General features: G+C 39.7%; 1 protein-coding gene across 1 annotated transcript in view; it reads right to left on the reverse strand.

Moving 5' to 3' along the window:
- The window catches only part of PKHD1 (PKHD1, fibrocystin/polyductin), a 234406-nt gene that overhangs the window by 135293 nt on the left and 74857 nt on the right, over positions 1 to 24256 (reverse strand). The window contains exons 36-39 of the mRNA XM_026040938.1: positions 16945 to 17157; positions 4061 to 4268; positions 2576 to 2733; positions 754 to 948 (exon numbers count right to left, since the gene is read on the reverse strand). Of these exons, the coding sequence (XP_025896723.1) occupies positions 754 to 948; positions 2576 to 2733; positions 4061 to 4268; positions 16945 to 17157 (774 nt within the window). The remainder of the gene's footprint in view (positions 1 to 753; positions 949 to 2575; positions 2734 to 4060; positions 4269 to 16944; positions 17158 to 24256) is intronic.

The raw sequence follows: 24256 nt of genomic DNA on the forward strand, positions 1-24256 counted from the left end.
AAAAAAGTCTGGAAAAAAAAAAAAAAAAAAAAAAAAAAAAAAAAAAAAAAAGTGATTTTGAAATTTAGGGCAATTTCACATTAGTTCTGCACACTCTGATGCTATGCAATTAATCTGTTCTGTTTCCATGAGACTGCTTGGTTCCAGCTGCTGATTCTTACTCAGTTTTGCAAATCTTTGCCAATAGCTGGGCATTGGCAAAGATGTGGGTTAATSAGAGGAAATAAAACCATCCAATATCCTTAAAACACTACTCTAGCCTACCTAACCCTCCCCAGTTAGCAACATCACTTAGAGTCCTCCCTGTCACTTCCACAGAGGTGAGTTTTACACTTACTAATGACAAAGACAGAACAAGCCAATGAGTTCTTTAACTTTCAGGTGACAGGATTAAATTTTGGCATATGTTGCCAAATAGCCCTGAGCCAGCTCTGAGCTCTCTCGCAATATTTTAGTACTTCACTTCCAGACCTTGAAGTTACAGACTAACTCAATAAGTGTGGCATAAAAATGAAATATTACGTTAGGAAGAAGACAGAGAGAGATATAGAGGAACTTAGGAGGGTTAAAGCACTTCTTCAAGTTTCACTTGGATTTAGACTCCAGTGACAATTTCTCATATTTAACCACTCAATTTTTCATTGGTGCCCTGAACACCAAGCCAAGCAGGCTGTCAAGAAGGTCTGCACCAGCTTTGGGCTGGAGAAGGAGGACATGTGGGATCATCTGGCCCCATCTCCAGCACTGTCTCACCTGCCATCTGCGTGTTGCCAGTGATGGTCAGCGCACTGTGGTGCTGCTGAAACGCTTGGCCCATGTGCCGAAACTGAACCCCTTCCACCCAGACGTGGCTGTCCTCTCCTTGGAAGGCCTCCACAATGACCATGGCTCCCAGGTCCCGAGATCCCAGCTTCCGCTCGCTCCTCTGGTACAGACACCTGGAGCCATCTGCAATGCAACCCGGAGAGATCCATCACTGTTACTTGTCCCTAAAAAGCATTATATATGTAAAGGTCCCCAAATCATGTCACAAGAGCCACCACACTGACCTGGTTYTTGTCATCCAGTACCACTCTTTCCAGTAGCAATCATAAACTCATGCCTAAAGACACATAGCCACAGGTAACTGTATTTGATACTCCCTCTAAGTATCCTCACAGTTTCTTTCCTAAAAGTCAGCTGGACTTTTTTAGAGCAACATATATTAAAATCAGCAGGAAGCCATGGTAGTTTCATGCTTTGGGAAGCTGCTTGTGTTCAATTTTAAATAGACCAATGCATGGGTAAGATGGATTTGACATTGATTTACCTTGGGTGAGGTTCTTGAAAAGATGATTGGGCATGGATTTACTGAACTAAGCTGAAATGAGAACACTTGGAAAATACCCTACAAATTCTAGCTTTTCCTACTGCCACTGTAGATGGGTAAGAAACCATTACTACTCATAATTTGAAGACAGAAAGAGTAAATCACAGGGCTGTGGAAGGAGCTGACACTCCTGAAAAGTGCCCTCCCATGGGTCAGTGCTGATGATATTTCGGCATAAGGAGATTCAAACTAAAAACATGTAGCTTTGGCCTGTTCTTCGGATATACTGAAAGAAATTTAAGTTCTAATATTGGCTATTAGTCTTAATAACACTCAGTTTTCTTTTAAAGAAAGTAAATTAACAAAAATACTGCTCACTCATCATTTGATGACTTCTCTGTGAAATCCTCTTATATTTTAATGCAAATAAAAACCTTTGTTCATCTCAATGACTATATTTATGAGTTCCACACAGAATGGTCTATAAATTCACAGGTAATATAAGCATCTGGTTACTAGATATCAGATGAAGACTTGCATCACACCATAAAGCCCAAGGCTTTTTATTTTTAAAGGCAACCATAATATCTGGGTAGCCAGAAAGCCTAATGCTCCTCCAATTATAATCACTGCATCTCATTCCACTTCCTCATCAGCTGGTGTAAATCAGGAACCTCTCTACCAAACTTGATGGTGGAAGGTTAAATACAAAATCAAAGAAGAACTGAGAAGTCTTATTTTTTCACCAATACTACTGAATATTATAAAGAAGCCATCACCAGGTATTGTTTGTAGGGATCCCTAAACACTAAACAACATCTCAATAGTTTACACTCAAGAGTACAAAAAGCATCAGGCTGTTTTGTTTTTCTTTCTTCTTAAAGTGACTAGATAGTAAACACAATTAAAAATTTAATATAATATGTACACTGAAAAATATTTTCAGAAGATACTTTCTTTTCTACACCCTTAGGCTCAAGCAAAACTAAAGGGTCTGTCCCAAGATGGCTTGAAACAACAATGAGAAAATAGTACAACTGAGATATTACAAGGAAATTCAGCTCGGCTCCTGAGATTTCATACTTCAATGTCAAACAATGTCTGAAAAGATAAATTAGCTTTCCTGGTGCCATTACGTTTCCAAGTTATAGTATTAAGAAATATTTCTAATACACAGTGCTATTATAATGTGATTTTAATAGAGTAATAATATTGTTATTCATTTGCTTCTCAGTCCATTTCTGTCAGAAAAGAGATGTTCCTCACCTCCTGAAACACCTGCTTTCACACACCATCCGAGGTGGGACATCCTCTCCCTCGTGACGTTTCCTTGCACCACAACTCTTCTGCTAATCAGTGCCACGACAGCGCTCAAAGGCACGATTTGGCCATTCACCCATTCCTCTCTAACACTGTGAAAATACCTAGGAAAGGACACAAAAATAAATAAATTTCAAAAGGGGCAAAAAAGTATCTGCACCTGACAGAGGACAGGRCCTCTCAGCTATGACCTCAACCACATGAATTCAGAGCTACTTCCCAAATGATCCATGATATTTCGGGTGAACTTGCAGGGGGTCTGAGYATCTCTGCTAGCTGTGAGCATTCAAGCTGTCTGGGAATGGGAAGGGACGGGGTGAGAAGTTTTCCAATTAGTTCAGCATGAGCAGTTCCAGCACAAAGCTTCAATTTGTCTGTTTTCCCAGGGAGCCCAAAACTCACATCTGGTTCTCAGAATATCCCGGCAGGTTACACAAATCTTCTGACAAACACGGACAAGTTCTGAGTGAACCTAGGGCACTTTGTGTGCTTTTAGTCTCTGAGTTTTAGATAGTTGTGTCCCAGAGTCAGGCCTCTTTTTATTTTCTACGGTAGCATACCCAACATATCTGTGTTTGTGAGCTAGGTATATTTRTCCCTGGCTTCAGTTTGTTTTCATCTTTTTGCATCACCAGTTCACAAAACTTTCTCATGTTATGTATGCTTTAACCATAATATTTCAATATTTGAATTTCCTTTATCTTCCCACAACATATTTCATTAAAAAAGTCAATATTTTCTTCCTCAAGCAAATATATATATATATATATATATTTATATATATATATATATTTCCATCTAAAAATGATAGTAGTGTTCTTCATCAGCGTTGTAGTTAGGTCTCCTTCTCTCCAGACTTCCCAAATATTGCAATACTGGGGCTCCTGGTTATGGTAATAAGAAGTGTAGTTTGACCACGATCTTAATGTATGGGAGATAATGAGCACATAAATCAAATTGCTGCTCCCTGGAAGCAGGGAAGCAATTTTTTCAAGTTGAAGTAATTGTTTTGTTAAACAACCTCAAAAACTAAATCAAGAATGGAAGAACTTTTTTTTTCTTTACAGAAATTAGATGGTTTTTGTGAAGAAAAAAAAAAAAAGCAGTGATTAGTCAAGAAAGTAGACATGCAGGAAAATTGTTAATCAACTATGTGCTASAGTCATCAGACTCGACATTGTTGTTTTCTGCTTGAAAGGATTCCAAGTTTAGGGTTAGGATATGGGATTTCAACATAGCGAGAGGCATTCAGGACTGAATATCCCCTAGTTTTAGGAGAAGAAAGGAAASCAAATGTCTGTGAGCATCTTTGTTAAAGGAATTAATTTAGTCATTTCTTCCCATAGGGACCTGTAAATCCCAACCTCCACCCAAAAAGTCCAACCAGTTTGCCTCTTCCTGCAGAAATCCCCCTGGTCCCTGGAATGGTACCTGAGCGGTGACGTGAGGTAGAGCTCAGTGTTGTTCACAGACTCAATCATGGCCATTTCCTCTTGCTGTGGTTCATCACCAATGCCCGTCCTACCAACAATGATTTCATCACCAGGTTGCCAGTCAACTGGTTCCTGTAGCACTAATCGAGTGTCATTAATATGAGCTGATGATTTCAAATATGTGAAAGCTACTTTTGGCATCCAGCCTAAAAAAAAAAAAAAAAAGAAAAAGAAAAATAGGGATTCATTTTTGAAAATCTAAAATCTTGGCTTAGATGGCCTACTTGTCCGTGCAACCCAGCCAACGCACTGCAAAGTCAAAAACAGGACTAATATGGTTAGTGGGTTAGTGTGAGACCTGCTTTCAAACAATTGACTAGAAAAGAATACATATATACGGATATACATATATATATTTATAAAACTTTAAATGAATACAGAGATAATTCAGGACAATGAGGATGGAAACAGGATTCTACAGATGCTTGGAAGGCTCTATCAACTTGTTTCTAGAGCAGAGTATACAGAAACCTGTATGGCAAAAGCCCCTTCCATGGGTGGGGTTTCTCAAGGAATCTCCTCTGGGAGAGTAAATCTGAAAGTCCCTAGGAAATGTATGATAATACCTAAAAAAAAGTGATTAGATTGCTTTTCAAATAAAAGACTTGTTGAAAAGTGATTTCTCAGCTCTGAAGAGAATTTTGTGGCTGTTATAAAATCTTAAAAAATGTTCAATATATTATTTTTAAAAATCAATTGTGAGATGATTTAAAAAATCTTGCAAATTTTTCTTTTTTTATCTGTAGTCCTTCATTTTAAAATTAATGCAAGAAGAAATAGCAAGAATCAACTTTCTTTTTTTCTATTTTATTTTTTAATAAAGTGAATGTTTCATTTGAAAATATTTCAGTTCAGAGTTTTGCTTCCAAAAGGTGAAATAGCATTATATATAGTTTCAAGTATTGTAAATTTGGAGAGTTTTTCCAGAAAAAAAAGAATGAATCTCAGAAGCCACTTCTGCAAAAATATTCTTAAGGACTTAGTGTGGCTATTTCTGATAGATCTGAATATACATTTTCAGCTGTAACTGGAAACACGATACAGAGTCCCAAATCCTCTTCAATGTACACACCACCAAGTCTGCATGCAGTAAGTCCCAGCAAGGAAGCATCTTGCTATTTCACTCTCCTTTGCATAAAAAAAGTTTATTTTAGGTCTGTACATTTCCTTTTTCTTAACAGGTTTTGGAACAAATTGGTCAACAGAAATCCAACCCTCTGAGCCCATCAAGGGAGAGCATGTGCCTTATACACTCTCCTTTAGAATATTTTTTTCTTTCACTCCTTTGCAATAGATCATAATTTACCTTTAGCCCACAGCAAGTTACTGTCCTCCCCGGCTGTACTATAGAAAAGTAATAATACCCGAATTCACTAAAGGTAGAGGTTGTAACCAATCAATCATTTTCAAATTATTTTAAGCAAGCTTCTCTCCTCATCTTCTGTTTTGTTTTCTGGGTGCTTACATCCCAGTGTCCAACTTCTTCCCTCCCTAACACAGGAATAAAAAAGAAGTAGCACCTACTAGTCATGAATTCCCATGAGAATGAAAAAAAAAAAAAAAAAAAAAAAAGGAAGAAACTAACCTTGTTACATTGCCAGAAGTTTTTATTTGTTTATTTATTTATTTATTTATTTACTTTTCCTGGAATATTCCTGCATATCAATGTACCAAGAACATGGGAGGAATGGATTCTTAGGACCTTGGCTAACTTTTTGTCAGCACCCAGTAACTTTAGTGGCACAGAGGCAATGCAAGTTTCCAAAAACCAATTTTGCACTCTGTGTACAAAGGGCTGACTCTTCTGATTCTCCCTCTTCAACGACCTTAGCCAGCTCAAAAAATTCTTGTGATACCTGCCTATGCATATTCCTCTACTAGCAGAGTGATCTCATTGTTATTATTCATTTATTCCCTTTTATTGAGTGAATTTGGTGAATTTTTAGTTCCTGCAGAAAAGCAAATGACAGACAGCGTCCTACTGCATGTTGAACACATGCAATTTTTTTCCAGCACTAACCTTTATTTAGTGACAATTCTGGTGGGTGGATGTGTGCACACACATGTACAGACACACAACTGCCTTCCACTATGTACGCCTCCCATGCACATACATGCAATAGCATCAATTATAAAAACTCTAGTAGATTTTTAGAAGAAAACCTTTTCTTCTTCTTCTAAAGGAAGTACTTTCAAGGTATTCAAACTCATCTTTACTTTTCCTTTACTTTTTTTCCAGTGATTTTGTCCTCTCTGTTCTCTGTCTTCTCTCTCTCTCTCTCTATCTATCTTTTTTTAACTCACTTTTTTTTTCATTTTATTCTTGGTGATTGATTTGAATTAGAGTACTTCGTATATGCCAGATCTCTTCCTTCCAAATTCTGGTACTTTAAAGCACACTTTTATTGGAGCAAACATAAGATCTAGCAAGCTTCTCTTTCCTTGATTCCTTTTTATATTCCAACACATAATTAAGCCTGCAGTTGAGATTCAACTCTGTTATAAATAGCAAGGTGCCACTGAGTGATGCATGGGGTTTGGTCAATGATACCTTTCTGCCCAGCTCACCTAGGAAGTGGCCAGGGATCTCCAATGTTTTACTCCCAATGTGGGAGTAAAACACCCACGAAGCACCTTAGTCACTGCTACCACTCCTGTCTGTAGTTCCCTTGACTTACTTTGGACACTGTGGGTGGGTTTCAGGTGCCTAAACACATCATTTTTAGATATCAGTTTGGCTTTTAGCTCTTCCAAAATGGCATGGATTTGACACATGCCCAATGTCTTAATTGCCAGACCTATATCGATACTGTGGACACCCTAGGGTGTTTGCAATTGCTCTTTAAAGTAACACACTTAGATAAATAAATCAGATCCTGATTGTGTCATCTTCTGCTCTCTGGGATTTTTAATGAGTCTTCAGCAACATACCAGAGTGAACGCTTTGAATAAATCAAGGAATTTACTAATCTGCTTGATTCCAAATGATGACTATGGATCTCTTTCAATTCAGATGCCTAACTCAACCCTGGCGGGAGCAGAATTGTCCCCATAAGCACATATATCTTTATATACATAAGTGTATATTTTTATATGTTATAACCTACATTTATAACAAAACACTTTTAAATGTGGAGATGAAATATATTCCTGAAAAATCAGAAGAAGGAATAGTCCCAAGCATAAAGTTAGCTCTTTCTTCTTAAATGTGGGTAAAGGGGGTTCCCTGGAAATCATGGGCACCCTCGAATCTGTAGTCAGTCTGCAGGGCCACCCTGCAGGATTTAGGAGGCCAGAACCTCATGTTTGCCACTGAAAATAAACCCTATTTCAGATGAAATCTACAGGGTTCAGAAAATAACCTTCTGTTATTGAGACTGGGCTCTGCAACAGGTAAATAAATGACTTATTTGAGAGCAGAATGTTTAAAAGACCAACAGCTGCAGTATATTTAAATTATTTCTTCTACTCCTACTGCAAACAGAAACACTCAAAAGTGCTGAAAAATAGATGAATCTGTATAACTCCTTAATTATTGACTTCATTTTTAATAATTAACTGATTTCATATTGGAAAAAAAAAATCCTGAGATCTAAAGCAGAAATGCTTTCACGTTAAAGGGACAGGATAGACCCTTCAGACTCAACATGCAATTGCAAGCAAAGCAGGAATGGAACCCATTACAAAGAGACTTGACAGAAACACACTTAAGTACAGAACAGAGCAGAGCTGATTTATCAAATGGCAACATAGCAATGTGTGACTTGGAAACAGATTATGAAGTGAATTAATCACAGCAGACCACAGCATAAGGAATACAGCTTGGCCCCAGGACTGGCTCAGCACCGATATTTCTGGGTTTGGCAGGTCACTTCCCTGTATCAAAACTTCTTTCTTCTACCTACATGGAGGGAATAAACCCATTTTTCTGTCCTGATTTTTTAGGAAGGACTTGGTCCTGTGAGTGCCAGTGACACCCAGCTCAACATCAACTTATGAATGAGCCTTGTTGGAAGCAGGATGCAAACACGAAGTCTACAGTTTCTTAATTCTGCATGAAATAGGTAGGAGGGCTAGTTCTGGCCTTAAGCCTTCCATGGGATTGTTGGCCTTTCTCACAAAAGTTGTTTAGCCATTTCAAACAATCTTCCTCTCGTGGACATAAGGAACATAAGGAACATAAGGAACAGGATAGCAAGCTTTGAACCCTTCTTCTGCAACCACAGAGACAGTCTCCTGTTGCATTTTGACTTCACTCTTGTTTACCACAAATTAATTCAATTGGGCTAAGGACACACAATTTGTTTGCAGTGTTGACAAGCTATAAGACCTATAAGCCTCTTGCTCCTTTAAAGTTGAGGTAATGAGATCTCTTTATACCACAGAAAGAATTTACTAGAACTTCAGGGCTGAGAAATACAATCTGCTTCCCATGACAACACAATATATAGGGCTGATCTGTCAATCTGTTGCAACTACAGCTTAAATCTTCACATTAAAATCTTTCAATTCATATGAACAAAGAGAAAAGAAAAAAAAGAAGCAGTTGACATTACCCAAATTACCCAAATAAACAAAAGAATGTTGCCAACAGTTAAAAAAGGAACTCAAAGGATTATTAGCAATGATTAAAAAAAAATACAATCTCGTGTTATAAAAGGCAACAAAATTTACTGCAGCATTTCAGCTCTCAGACTGCCTAAGGAATCCAACTTACTTCTCACTGTCATAATCCTTTATTACTCACTTTTCCCCATCCAGATTGCACTGCCCAGTCAAGCTAAGCTTGGCCTTTCCTGAAATTTCCAAATGTCAAAATAACAAATGTCAATAGAACCATTAGCAGGGGCTGCCTGAGAAACGAGGTAGGTTTTCAGCTTGGTAGATCCATGATGCAGACGTGCTGGTGCTGTTTCACAGGTTAATAAAACCAACTATAAAAATAAAAAATCCTTAAGCTAAAAGGAGTAGAAGGTGTCTAAAAATCTTCTCCAGACGGCCTTCCAGATCAGGATAGCACTCAGCTGTGCTGTTATATCCCTCTAGGGTCAAATGATCCTAAAGTCACAGATCCTTAAGTTTAAGACATGGAGAAATCATCATCTCTATTCAAAGAAGAAATTTTCTCTTAAATGTTCCTGTGGCCTCATCTCTAAAGTTCCTAAAGTCTATAAAATCTCTATAAGGCCATTTTCTTCTATATTTAAACAAGTCACCTGATCAGACAGCCCTTGGCCATGTTCACTAAAATGGGATGCGCAGGGATGTTTCCAGCTCAGTTTTGCTCCCTGTTTATTCCAGTCCCCAGGCACTGGCACAAAGTTTCTAGCTTGTTTTGCAATGAGAGAATCCTTTTTTTCCTTTTTTCTTTTTTTTTTTTTTTTTTTCCTGCTACACAGCTCCTAAAGACAGGAATTGTCTCAGCTCAGAAAGAGGGAGAGCTCCTTCCACCCCCATACAGTCCTGCAGGCCAAGTTGTTGTGTGTGGGCAGCTCCTGGGGAAATGCAGGCAGCTTCTCTGCTACTTCCCTGCCTCCACCAGAGCAGAAAGCTTCTTGTTCATGTCCTGGGGTAAAAGAGGAGGTCTTTTCTTAATTATAACTGCTCATTAACCCTTTAGGAGTCTCGGGAGCTTATCAGGTTTGTGACTGTTGCACAAGGCTGCAGCAGCCTCAGTGCTGCATACACAGAATCTGCCTGGGCACTGAATTTTGGCAAAAAAAAATCATTCAGACTATAGGTCCTCACACATTCCCAGCACATGGATGCAAACCTGGCACCAAGTGCGAGCTTCAGGTGCAGATTGGGTGTGGAAGCTGAGATCCACATTGCCCTTCACATGAACCTGAGTAGGATCTTCTGCCCCAAACCATCACATAGCATCATCCTCATGGACTATCACGACCTTGACACTGGACAGAGGAACACAAGTCCAGCAAGAGAAGCTCCAAGGTGACATGCCACAAGGGCAGGGGGTTTGGGACATATTAGCCATTATGAAGACGTACAATCTTACCCAAAATATATTAGCATCTGAGCAACATGAATGTGCAGACCTGGGTCAGGGCCCAGCATGTTAATACCAACTTTTAACATGCTCTGATGCCCACCCATTTATGGCCTAATGTAGATACAACTTCAACATTCTCTTCTATAAAATACGGATAATGTTTCCCCTGATATATGTGGCTTCTGGAAGATGAAATCTAAGTCCACAGCTAGCCAGAATTTAACTGCAAATTTACATGAAAGCCAGATCTTTCCACAAAACAAATATTCCTTAACATCATTCAATTCATTTTTTGAACCATTAAAACTTTTTTCCTTTATCCTAATGTGTAATGTGATTTTTTTCTTTTACCTTAATTTTGATTTTCCTCCTATAAAAACATTGCATTTCACTAATGCTGATATGAAATAGACAGTACATTAAAAAAGAATACCGTGAAAGCCCAAACAAAAGCAGTATGACAGAATTAAACACCTTTGTCTTCCTACAGGGGGGAGAGAAAAAAAAAAAAAAAAAAACAGATATTATCAAAATGAGCAAAGTGAATCATTTTGATTTTCTCCATTAGGAAGTATCCTTGAAATCGGGCTAGTCCTGCTTAATGTTTTCACTTTTGTGAAACTACACTTCTCAGTTTAAAGATGTTCTACCTAAATAGATTTGAACAGCACCCTCAGGTAAGTAAGAAGCATCTTACTGAGGATAGGAAAGGCTATGTGATTAAGTAGGCCTATAAAAACTCTTGCTGCTACTTTTTCCCACTGTAAATTATCATAAAAAATTATGTTTTTACTATGTACTATCTAATAGGTTCAAGCATTTCCAAACAGTTCCTTTAATCTAAGTTTAGACTGCTATTTTATTAAGTGAAATTGCTTCAGAAAGGACAGGGAAAGATTTCCCAGCTGTCTGCATAAAAGAATAAGCCAGCGAGACACACACACGGAAAAGCAAAAAATAAGCTAGGTGCTTCAAAACAGCTCACACCCAAAGGTGCCGAGGAGGAAAAGCTCTTTAAGCTGATGCTGGGAAGAAACGGCTCCGAGCAGGGCAGCTCAGTGCTCGGCTGCGCACAGCTGTTAACATTTTGCATTGCTGCCCATTAATCTGCCGCACGGCTGCTGAACGGGACAGGGAATGTCCCCCGCAGGGATGGTGACGCGGGGCCGAGCGCTCATTCGGATGCTAAAGACAGGCTCAGTGCATCCTCCATCCATGGAAGGGAAGGAGCCACGTGGGCTCCAACAGGGGAAAGGTAGATGAAGGAAATGCTTTCAGGGAGGAGAAGGAGATGCAAAGGTGAGCATGGATGCACATCCCCGCCCAGCTCTGAGCTCGGCACTGCCTTCTTCTCTTTGGAGGCTTTTGTAAACTTTCCCCTTCTTCCCTCTGGCAGAGAAATTCATGCTGAGATATTTGTTGCTCAGTTCTCCCACCAATTTTCTAGTTGGAGCCGGAATGGGAAGGCATATTGCAATGTTATATTCAAAGGCGTAAGGGTGGCAACTATTCCACTACCTAGAAAGCCATCACACTTGTAGTCATCCATGGACTCATCGCGTGTCCTTTCTCTGCTGTCAAGAAGCCCAACCTGATATATTGGTGATGCTCATTGCGCTTCTGAGTCCTCTTCGCATCACATACAAATCATGTTTCTTTCCCATTCTTATCATTAATATCAGCATCAAAATGAAAGATAAATGATTTGTTTAAATCAAACAGAACAGAATTAAATACCTTTGTCTTTTCCTAGTGTGGAGGAAAGAAAAATGTATAATTGGAACAAGAGGACAAAATGAATCTTTTTGATAGGAAATATCCTTGATAATGACCTGTTCCTGCTGAAGGTTTTCACCTTTGTGAAACTATATTTTTCAGCTTAAAGCTCTTCCACCTAAATATTTTTGAATAACCTCCTCAAACATGCGAGGAGTATCTCACTGAGGACAAGAAGGGCTATGTAATTCAACAGGCTTATAGAAACTTCTGCTGTTGCTCTTTCTTCTCTCTAAATGCACGGAAAAAAGTACATTCCCTACATACTGTTCTGCAGTACTTTTGGTTAGAAAGAATGGAAAACTATTAATGACATGGCAGTGTGCCCAAAACACAGTTTTATATCTTTTCTTTTTTTCTCCTCTATCTTCTAAGGCTTTAAAATCTAATTGTCATTTTATACCTGTGAATCAGAAACATACAGTGAAGGAACAAGTAACTTTAATGCTAGTTGCTCTATGGGAAGTGCTGAAATGAAGTTTCTTACCCCGAAAGAAGGCAAGAGGGCTCAAGGCAGCTCAGTTGCCTCTTCAGGAGCCATCTGTCTTACTGCAACGCATCAAATGCAAGATTTTGAAAGAAATAAATGTTATTGCAGAAGGTGAAAGCCTCCTGCAATCACCACACAAAATAACTACACAATGGAAGAGACCTCAGAAAGTGAAACTCATCATGTTACAGGGATGAGCAAATCAGTGATTTCAATTAGTGGGCAATAATATTTGTATTGGATATATGAACATTTTGGTAAGGTAATAGAGCACATCCTATCTGTAGCAGATCTCTGCACCCTATCTAGAAACCTTCTGCTATAGATTTTCTTTTCTCCGGGAAGTTTTTCTCTTTTAAATTCGAGTAAAGCAGAACAAATTCTCTCATGTTGTCTGTGATCTCAATCTCCGACTCAGCACAGATACATAACACTGCCTAATGAAGGAAAAACAAGGAGCATTTGATTAAATGTTTGATCTCTGGAGGAATGCGCAGGCTCTGTGGGGTACTGTGCACCACTCACAAGCGTTTTGTGTTTCATTATTGATGAAAAGTGATTAAAATGAATAATTGGTTCAATTGATTAAAAATATTTTCCTCTGAGCCAACCCTGAAAGTGTATTAGATCGCTTTATTTTCAGGGAATCTTGGGATTTACTAGGTAGAGAGCTGCTTCTGGGACGGGACCTGCTCACAAGTAATTGCCATTGCAGGGGCAGAACCTGCTTTGCAGCAGAGCTATCCCTGACTTCAGAGGACTGAAGTGACCACCTCACCCTCTGTTTTATATATACTGTTTAGAAATAGGCATGACATTAACTGAAACTCTCAGGACATCGTGTTCCTTTACCTCACAGCGTCTAGAGTCAGAACAAAGCCAACGGAACGTGTTTCTAAATCTGAAGTGCAACATCTTCCATTCATATGTTATTAGTCAAAAGGTAGATAATAGGTTCATATGCTCATGCTGGGGCATCATCAGAGTGTTGGTAATGACTAGGTTTCAATTAAAGCAAAAGCGCCTGTCTTTGCAAGGAGGGACAGGTTTCTTCAAAGAAACTAAACAGAATGATGACTGCATGGTCATATAAAAAATGGAACAGAATGGAAAAAGCCTTTAATATTATCCCATCTGCATTAACAGAAAGACTGGGGTGACAATCTGGCTGTGGATACCTGATGCAAAGAAAGTGGGTGGCCTGCAGCACCCGTCCCCTTCTCGAACCACTGTGAAACCAAATCACGGAGCCTTCACTCTGCATCCGCAGGGCGCCCGCGATGCCGCTTCCCCAGAAAGGACAAAGGCTCGGGAACGGCCAAGGCCACCACGTTAAACTTCTCTCCAGCAACTTGTCATGAGAGTTTCTCGGGGAATAAAGTGCGAATGGAGCTGGAGACAGTGATAAATTTCCCTTCTGTGCAATCAATAAAATTCTCTCAGTCCTGCTCAGGCTCCTACCGCGGACGCAAGGGCCATAATTACATTGTCAAAAATTCGAGTTGCCCCAACTGACTGAAACCCCCGTTAAAAGTGACGGGTGATTGACGGGCAGTTTATGGGTGGCACGCTCTGACTGGCAGGGGAGTTGGCTAAAGCCAAAGGCAACAGTGAAATTTCCCAGCCGGCTACAACCGCGGGAGCAAAGGACTGCCACTCATGAGGGAATTGTGGGAAACCCTTAGTCATATTAACATATCAAAGCAAGGAGCTGACAGCACTCCCTAAACAATCGGAGCTCAACCGTAGCTGAAGAACATTGCCCAAACTTCCCCCGTCTCAAAGAGAAAAGCAATTGAAATGCACTCGATCCTGTCTTCACTGAGACAGCTAAGAATTTGAAAGCATGCTTATTTAATGATTTTGAGCTGTGATAACGTGTGTGTCTGTGTATGTATACGTATATTATATATAAATATATATGAAAGGGACTGACATGCTCAACAATTTGTTCTATACCACAGACCAGACTGGCACTAAATTGGAACCAGAGTAACATATTTCTGTTTGATGAGAGCAATATGCATCCAGCAAAAGTGCATGCTTCTTCCGGCCTTATTTTCTATGGGGTTTGTACCGTTTCAGTGCTGAATTCGGGATTACATGGTTTGAATAAAATCTTAATCACAGCCATGCACTGGGTGTGTATGTTGGCTGCACTTAAGAGCAACTTCATAGCAAGTCTAGATTTTTTTGCATGGGTGATAAGAAACTAAAGCCAAAAGATGTCTTCATTAATGCACCAGCCCTCCTATGGCTTCATATTCTGCCTTCAAGTTAATGCCTTGAAGCCTTTGAACTCCTTGATTCTGGATACACCAGCACTAGTGTGAGTTTGGAAAGGGGTTTGGAAACGGTAAGTCCCAGTCCTTAACAACACCATTCTCATAGATTTTACCAAATCCTTTCCGACTTTGCACAGTGCTTGCTTCAAACCAGCTGGGTTTGCAGCAGCTGGACAATATCAATGAAAGCTTGAGTTTATTAAGTTTGGCCACGGAATATCAGGCTTACCTACAGACATAACCATCTTACTTCCTTCAGGAAAGAAATATCACTGGAAATTATGATCCTGAATAAAATGTAAGGAATAACCCCAAGAAATCTCTTGAGGGTACTAACATGGACACCCAGGTTTACTCCCCTCTATCACATTTCCAGGAGAACCCCATCAGGATTACTTATGCCACAGGTTCAGAAATGAAATGAGAAGCACCACAGTACACCTGGAAACAAGTAAATGCTATTGAATTTTCCCATTCTACTTAAACAAAAACAAAAAACAAAAACAAAAAAAGAATTAAGTCGAGACTTTTGTTTTGCTCTAAAGTTCTGACAGTTAAAGGAAATATGTCCTAACATTTTTACAGCAATGAAATGGGAAATGGAAGGATCCTTAACATAGCTGGAGAAGACACATAAAGAAAAGTAGCGAAAGCTGATATCAGACAAATCCAAATCAGATATTTAAATGCTTTTTGTAATAAAGAGGACCTTCCCCATCCTCCACTGACTGACCTCCTGCTTCAGCAGAGCATCTGTCCATAGACTCCCCTCCAACCACTGGCCTCCCCTGACCTTGGCAGAGCACGTGTGTGTGGACGGGATTATCGTGCAGCACTGCAGCTTGTTCCCTCCAATTGGACCCCTCAGTGTCTTACATGATTTTTGACCCAGAGCCATACACGTCAGTAATGCTCAGATAGCAACATTTCCGCCTCCAGGCCACAAGGCTGTAAGTTCAAGCGCTGCTGGAGGGTACAAAGTGCCTTCTAGCATGAAGGTTGACATGCAAGAATGTAGAGGAGGGAGAGGAGGGACATGTGCTGACTTTTCTCCTTCTAAAACATATATTGCTTTTAGAAAAAGCACACTAATAGCATCTTGACATGATGCTTTTTACTCATATTCTGATTCACGTTGAGCTTGGACTTGAAATCCACATCCAACCTTCTGCAACCATTTTGTACCTCTCGTTCACAGCCATCCAAAAAGCTCTATCTACAAAGTCCTCTGCTCCATAAAATAGGGTAAAATTTGTGCAAACCCATAGCCAGTTCTCTCTTTTTTTTTCCCCTTGTCTCTTCCACACTCTAGGATCATACAACTCTAGTGCTGTAGGAGTTTCATTGAAAGAATGCCTCCTGGTTACAGCAGAGAACTGGGCATCTTGGATGGAAATCATTGGCATTACCACCAACTTTCTGCATAGCCCTGGGCCCGTCATTTCTGGGAAGGATGTGTGCTGAGCAGAAGTGTCTGTGTGGACCGCCAGGAAATCAGAGGTGCCAGCTGTGCTGCTAATGCTAGAGAGGGACCGCAGGCACAAGGGGAGGCCAGCTCAGCATGGAGAGATGGATGAGAATGGGAAAATACGCTGCCAGGAGCATTTGCTGCTGCTTTGAAGTAGCATCCACACCCCAGCTGCACAAGCTGCTGACTGGTGCACTGACCTGGCCACAGGACCTGTGTGACAGACCAACAAGACCCCTCAGAAACACCAGGACCTCTCCAAACAATTTAGCTGTCTGTGGAGTAACCTTGCAAATTGTTGCATGGAAATATGAGGGCAAAAGGACATCTCATTTCAGTAGAAGTGCAAACCCACCTTATACACAACAGACCTAAAGATTAGCTTCCAAAGGATGAAGACCTTGATTTGTGGCATGAGCAAAGCCAGCCATCCTCTAGGTAATTAAATGATTGCCAGGGTTTCATAGCTACTGCATACAATCTAGCTGCTTCTTAGGGATCAGATTTTCAGAATGACTCAGCTCCCAGTATAGGAGCTCTTATAGGAGCACAGTATTGAGCTTTGGTACTTAAAATACTGTGACAATAGGAGTCTGACACAAAATTTAAAAATATGAAAATTCTAGTCCACAGATTAAAGTCAACATGCAGTTAACTGCTTTTAGAAAAGAAAATTAATAGGCAAGCTTTTTTTCCCCTTCTGAACGGTTCTGTAGATATATATTTTTTTATTTTACATTTTTTTAAATGGTGCTTTGCTTTGCTTTTAAAGAGAAGAAAAACAGGTACTCACCATGCATGGAAAGGGTCCCATTCCTTACTGCCAGGAACTTGATCCCATATGGAAATATTGGTGAAGAATGGATGCTTCCGTACAGATAGATGTGTGCTTTGTGATGGAAAGGGGCCTTAGAAGATCCCACATGGAGTTCTCCTCCATCAGATATCAGGATGTAATGAGCATGTAGTTCTACAGGTCCTGGACCAGTAAAAACAAGTTTACCACCTAAAGACAACAGAAAAGCAAAATGAAATTGTTTGGTCTCATGGCTAGTCATCTCATGGTCAAGGAGCTTAAGAGCTAGGTAAAAAACAAAAGGGTCTTGCAAAGATATTATCTGATTACGGTAAAGTCATGTTGTTTCCTGCAGAAATTGAAGCTAGCCTGTAGACTTACCAGCTTTTAATGGCATAAACATTTTCATAGGAAAGATCTTATTAATTCAGCTCATTTTTCAGCCCTACCACAGTCAGACAGAATCTTCTAGACTTGAAAAAGTCCATTCAGCCTGGATAGACATCTGATTTTCTCTAATTCCTGTACAAGTGAGCTGTGTTTGGAAAATCCATCTTAATCTATTCACACTCCAATTGTTAGAAGGGAATAATACTACTTATTACTTTGCATGTATAACTTTTTGGATTACAATCCATTTGCGACATGAAGCAGGGAAAGGAGAAGAGCTTTGGAACATAGGAACTGGCAACTTGTTTTGATCAGTGGTTGATTTAAGCTTGCATACTTCTTCCAACCACTCTTCAAAACCAGATGCTTAAAAATACAAGAAAATTTTCCTTGGTAGCTGCATGTGAGATGATCTTCCCAACCCAAGAAACCCTCATTTTAAACTTCAATTAGAGGTTAGCTTTGCCCTGAAGCTCAGGGTTTTATCTCCCTGCCAGCGCTTTCTTTCCACCATCTATTGGTGTATAACACATTAGGCTTTGCTAATAATACCAACTTGATCCTTGTTCAAATCTTTCTAATACTGGGTCTCAATGACTTCTTGAAGCAATGAATTCTGTGGTCTGACTGCATAGTGTATTAAAAAAAAGGCATTCCCATCCCTTGTTTTTGACTAGTTCTCTACCAAATGTCTCCTTTGCTCTTGCCTGCTGTAAGCAGCAATCCCATTCTGCCATCTCATGATGGTTAACATCCTTTTCTCCTTATATATTTTCCCTTTTCTCTCCTATGAAGGAAACTGTTGTTATAGTGTATTTTCAGAGCGGGTTGTCAGGCAATCATTCTGCATTTAGGATATGCCATCTCAGGACAAGTCACACTTCCCTGGAGCTAGCCAGGAAATGAAGGTTCCTAGAAAGATTTGACTTCTGCTTTAATTTCAATATCGAGACAAAGACTGAGGGGGGATATTTTAGAATACGAGTCAGATAAAAATATTTCTTTATTATGACCCCCTTGCATGAAGTTCCACTTCTCATAACAATGTGGGAACTGCATAGCACTTCTATGCCTTTCCCATATAGTGGCATCCAGACCAACAGAAAACATTTTGCCTTGCCAGATTTCCCTATTTAATCTTGCACTTTACTATTTATTATTTACAAGACATATTCTCCATAACGTATTTTGCCTATCATATAGGCATATCATATACCTGTATGAATTGGTCATTTATGGATTCAACCAGCTGTAACATTTAACTTCATCTAGTTCTCTATTTCAGTCTGTGGTTGATATGAGACTAACCAGACAATAATTTGATCTTTACCTGTCTGGATCCTGGCACAAAATATACTGCTGTCTGTAATTTTCCATGTATCCCAAAATGCACAGAAAATTAATATTTATAGAAAACTGAACTCATCTATCAACAATTTTATTTTTTTTTAAATGAAACTTGACCTGTTGATCTACGAATATGTATTTCTGAAAGATATTAATTAACATCATCTTCCATAACAAATAGGATACTGGTCCATCTTCCTCTTGAGATATAATTTACCATTCTGTGTCTTCCCTCCTTGTGAAGAGAAATATTTATTAAATATGTTTGCCTTATAGCAGCAGTGTTAATTTTATCACTGCAATCTAGAAATGAAGCTATAAATCACTGAGATTTATTTTTCTCTTAATATTACAAAAAGCAATCTTCCCCACGGTCTTATTGACTTTCTGTGCTTTATTCCCTCTGAAATAAAATCATTGCTGTTTCCACTTCTCCTCATATGATTTTTAATGAATATTCTAATTGTGCCATGCTACACCACTGAACCAGGGCTATTAGCAAAAGTTGTGCTGTCTTTGACTCAAAAATCATAAATCTTGTCTGCCTCCAACATGTTCCCCCAAAGATTTTCCAAATTTCAGTCACATTTTGACCATCCACAATATTCAATTTGTCTCCAAGATAGGTCACAAATGCTAAACTCCTCCCACAAACTCTTGTATCTCCTCCCCATGGGATTACAGGAATGGGGGCATCTCTCTCACAAGACTTTCCAGAATCTTTTCCTGTTTGCAGCCTTCCCACGTATCTCAAGGCAGCCATGGGAAGATCCACCATGAGCAGTGCTGAGCAATACAGTGCAGCCCACATCAGAGCCATGCATTGCTGCAAGTGATAAAAATCATTTCACTCTTCTAAAAAACTATCAAGAAGCAAGGGGAAGCCACTCATACATTTGCTGCAAAAAGCAGACACATCTTGACAAACAAAAGCTAATTCTTTTGTAATGAATATTAGTATCTTCACTGTCTCTTGTGCATTTTTCTGTGCAAGGCAGTTTTGTCGAATCAAGCATAGCCCATCTTCCTATATAGAATCATAGAATGCTTAAGGTTGCAAGGGACCTCCAGAGGTCATCTAGTCCAACCCTTCTGCACCCACATGCCCAGCGCTCTAGAGTAATTTTTCCTATATTGATTCAAAGATTTCCCACATCAACTGTGATTTATGAGATGGTTTCTCTGTCTCTAAATACAATGACAACCCTAAGCACATTTGGAAGTGACACAAAAACTTGGAAATCTTCCACCTGAAGAAATTTGATGTGTGTGATGTTTAGGCTTTCCCTTACAAGCAGCAGACAAACATAGCATGGAAGCACTACACACTCTCTATAGGAACCAAATATATCGGTTATATACATAGTGGCATTGTAATATCATTGCACTCTGGCTATTTGCAAAATTTCTGGATTTTTCCAGAGCAAAGTAAAAAGAAAATGGATCTTCAGAAGCAAAACATAAACAGAAAAAGCCCAACTGAAAGCTAAAAATCAGCATCACAGAAGAGAAAAGTAAGCATTAGCAGGTAGCTTCTTGGTCATTAGACAATCTAAGTACTGAAAAAAAATCCTCTAGTCAAACTTACAAACACTTATGCCCCAAATTTTTATAGGGCCCCTCTAACCATCATCTCTTTTTAATTCTGTTGTTTTCATTGGATCAGAATAAATATACAGCTGCTGCTCTACAATGCTATCTTCCTTTTTCCTAAAAAGAAAATAAAAGTTTTTCTTCCCTTTTTTATTGCACTTGACCCCTTCTCTTGAAGGCAGAAAGCAAGAATATTGCACAGCTGAGCCTTTGGCTGTGACCCTCAAATTGTTTGTTATGGCTACACAGGAAAGCAAAGTCCTACATATGACCTTGGGGGTGATTTTATAAAAATCAATCAACCACTGTTAGGATGGCCTCCCCACCAACTAAAATAAATACAATTACACTCATAATCACTTCTGTACAGTAATGTGCTAATTCAATGGGCCTCTTTAGGTGGAGTGAGGGGGAGGAAGGGGAAGAAAAATGTTGAGGTTATTTGATACTTTGTGAGAACATCAGAAGCACCATTCTTCTCAATTAACCCAGCAATTAGCCTCCACCTCTCTGCCAGGAAAAGAAATGTTTCTTTATCTGTCTTTACACACACACCAAAAAAAAAAAAAAAAAAAAAAAAAGAAAGAGAGAAAAAAACTAAACTGTTGCCAACTCCATCTCTCCCAAAGGAGTGGAGAAATAGCCAGGCTGAAAAAAAAATATGCAGAATATTAGAGAAAACAAACGTGATAATAAGGTGTGTGGATAGTGCACCAGCATGGTCATAGCCAACAGGTTTTGTGATGAGACATTTTCTGTCCTTGATCCTTGGGAAATGATGATGAGCACACTCAAAAAGGAGTGGGAAGATAACAAGTCACTACTTCATTCTGTTAGGAGCCCTTGACTGGCTCTCATGCAGTGTCAAAATGTATTAGTTAGACACAGTTTTCATTCCCCAGAGTCTTTATCCTGGAAAAAGGCTGTGCCTCACACTTTGGGAAAAATAAATAAATAAATAAATAAATAAATAAATAAATGGAAATATTCATGGGACTGGGCTTTGTAGGACTAACATGAAAAGTTTCTCCTTGCCACTGTGATACTGAGATGGTTTTACACTTTCATACATAGGGACATCTCAAAACTTCTTTTTTTCTTTAATGTTTCTAATATAGACATTTTTGGAATGCATAAAAGTGATGCTGATTTTCTCATTATTATGTAGATTGTGATTTAGAACACTCCAGAGATTTCCTGAACTCGGAGGGAAGCAAAATCCCATATGCAAAGAGCACCTTTTACTTTGAGGGTTTTTTTATTATTATCTTTTGAGGCAACACTTTAGCATTCATCATTGATTTAAGTCCATCCTGAGGAATAGTCTAATTTTTCTAACGAACAGCTCGTTAGAGAGCTAGGATAAAAGTGACTATCACCAGATTTAATTCCACTCTGTTATTCAAAGTATTAAAGCAAGAAAACTTCAAGCAAGGTTCTGGATAGTCTTGGGAGATCCTCTTTTTAATCAATAATAGGAGTTGTTAGGAGATTACTTAACGGAAGAATTGTCTTGCATATCTTTGTGTCACACCCCTTTAACTAAAAGTAACTCCTGGCTGTGGAAAAGCACTTGCTGATGGAAAGATCATCTCTTCCAGAAGACTAGTCTCAGCCATCATTGCTTGCACAAGGAAGGTGGTGCTGTAGGTCTGCTATGGCCACATATAATTAATATTCTCACAGACTTCAGCTTGCTCTTCCCAGTTTCTCTTGCATGATGAACCTACAGAATCCCCCGTGATCCAGGCTCAGTCTCACAAGTTTTATTGCTTCAAGTATCCCAGAGTGGCAAACAGCAGGAGGCAACAGCTGGAGCTGGGATGTCTTTATGAAACCACTGGTCCTGCACAGGGCGGCAATGTGCCCTATTATCGCCTCCTCCCTGGCTACCAGGCATGCCCCGTGGGGTTTCTCAGGGGAAAATCAAAGCAAAGGTCCCCCTGTGCACATAAAGAAGAATGAAAAGCTCACCCACCTTAAGCAGGAATAATAGCTTATTCAATGGCCCTGTGGCCTGTTGACAAGCTCACATGATGTTTGGATGAGCCATAAAAGCTCATCGCAGACTAGACTACTGGTAAGAAAGATAAAAAAAAAGAGGGAAAAAAATGGTATATTGGGTCTATCCCAAAGGTTGCACAAACCAAATGAGCCCACAACTCACTTGCTGTCCCTCTGTACACGTTCCTCCACCTACACAGGTATAGACTCAAACTATTCATGAACTGAGCTACCTGAGTATTCTCACCAACACACTAAAAAGTGAAGCCTGTACTCCAGCACTTTATTGGACTAATGTTTTAAGCTAGGCAACTGCTTGAGACTCAGTCAAACACTGTCTCCCAGGCCTGGTGAGGTGTTTTTGGAGTCTCTGTGCTCACAGCCATCTGCTCACATGGCACGTGCACCCGTGTAGGCTGGCTGGGTTCTTCCCTTGCAGCACGGGAGCCAAGCAAATGCAGGTGAGAACAGCAGCAAAGAAGATACTGCAGGCATCTCTTCCAAAGAAGAACTTCTACATCTTCATCTCTGATGAGAGACACTTAGCAACACATTCGATGCTTTTACAAGAGGCGTGGACACGTTTTGATGCAATTTGACAGCATGTATCAGAGCCAGTCATCTGGGATCTGCTGAATATCATCTAGATGCAAATGTCTAAATATTTCCTTCACAACATTACAGTTTGTCCATGTGAGGTGAATACCAGGGATGAAGCAGGTGAAAGCAGATGCTCTTAATCAGTGCCAGTAAATCCCAAGATACGAATTCCAGCAGCAGGTGAAATTTTGTTCCAGATTTGAGAAGAGATACTCACAAATGCACCAGGGTAAAAATCAAGCAAATTAATCTGATTAAAATAATAGGTCCTTGAGCTATTTAAAATCTGGAGAGGAGGGACACCTGTTAACTGCTTCACATGCCTCAAGGAAGGAGGACATGAGGTGAGATGAAGGAGCTTGGTATATCAATGGAAGACTTATCTTTATGCTCACCTAAGCTTGCCTGGGTGACCATTAGACCAGCATATCTGTATTTGCTCTGCCTCTCCATTCTCCCATGACTCTTGCTAATTAGATTTAAAAATGATATTTTGTTACAAATAGGTTTTGTCTCTCTGTATCTAGCACAAAGTGTTGGACTTCGGTCCTCATGAAAGCCTATTCTACAACAAGACCGTAACATAATGCATGCTCTTTTAAACCATCAGAGAAAGAGGGTTCAATGCAATACTTCAAACCTTAAGAAGATCATATGCAGCCCTTGTTATAAAATATGCTCCCTCTGTGCCTCCGGGATTATAATTTAGATGTATGCCTTTGAAGGTATGTGCAGTTAAAAACTTCTTTAAGACATGGACCTCATCTTCCAGCCTGGACAGGCAGCAATAGCGAAGTTCCTGTAGCACAAAAAGACGTGTGAGGTGCTAACGTGAAGCAGGATCTGCTTAGTATCTAGGACAGATGTAAACAGACTCAGAAGATCTCTCTATCACACCAAGCAGCATCTGCTTCCCAGAGACAGGCCTGTTCCCTTGCTCCATGCCAGCGTGTGGAGGAGGAGACCTCGATGCCTTGAATTTCAGGTTGGTCTCTGCAGGAGCTGTGTGTGGTTCCCATTGTTAGCACAGCCCAGATTTGTTTCCACTGATCTGGTCATCCTGGGAAGCCTCGAAGGAGACCCAAGAGCTGTGGAAGATGCGGAAAATCAATTTCATTGGCAAGCGAGAGCCCTAGGAATCTAATGTACTCGCTGTAATCCCGTCCTGCACGGAGCTGGAAAGAGATACCTGTGTGTCACGTGCAAACACAAGCTGGGATTTATAGCTAAGGAAAAAACGAGGAAGAAAAAAAAATAAAAAAGAGATTCCTTTCATTTTCCATCAAAACAGCTGGGACTTTAAGGCTCTGTGGCCATAATTATTGCAGACTTGATACACCTCATTGTAGCAGTGTAGGAAGATATCACACAGCGG

The sequence above is a fragment of the Nothoprocta perdicaria genome, unplaced genomic scaffold (genome assembly GCF_003342845.1).
Source record: "Nothoprocta perdicaria isolate Ctin4 unplaced genomic scaffold, notPer1 scaffold_101, whole genome shotgun sequence".
Taxonomy (NCBI): domain Eukaryota; kingdom Metazoa; phylum Chordata; class Aves; order Tinamiformes; family Tinamidae; genus Nothoprocta; species Nothoprocta perdicaria.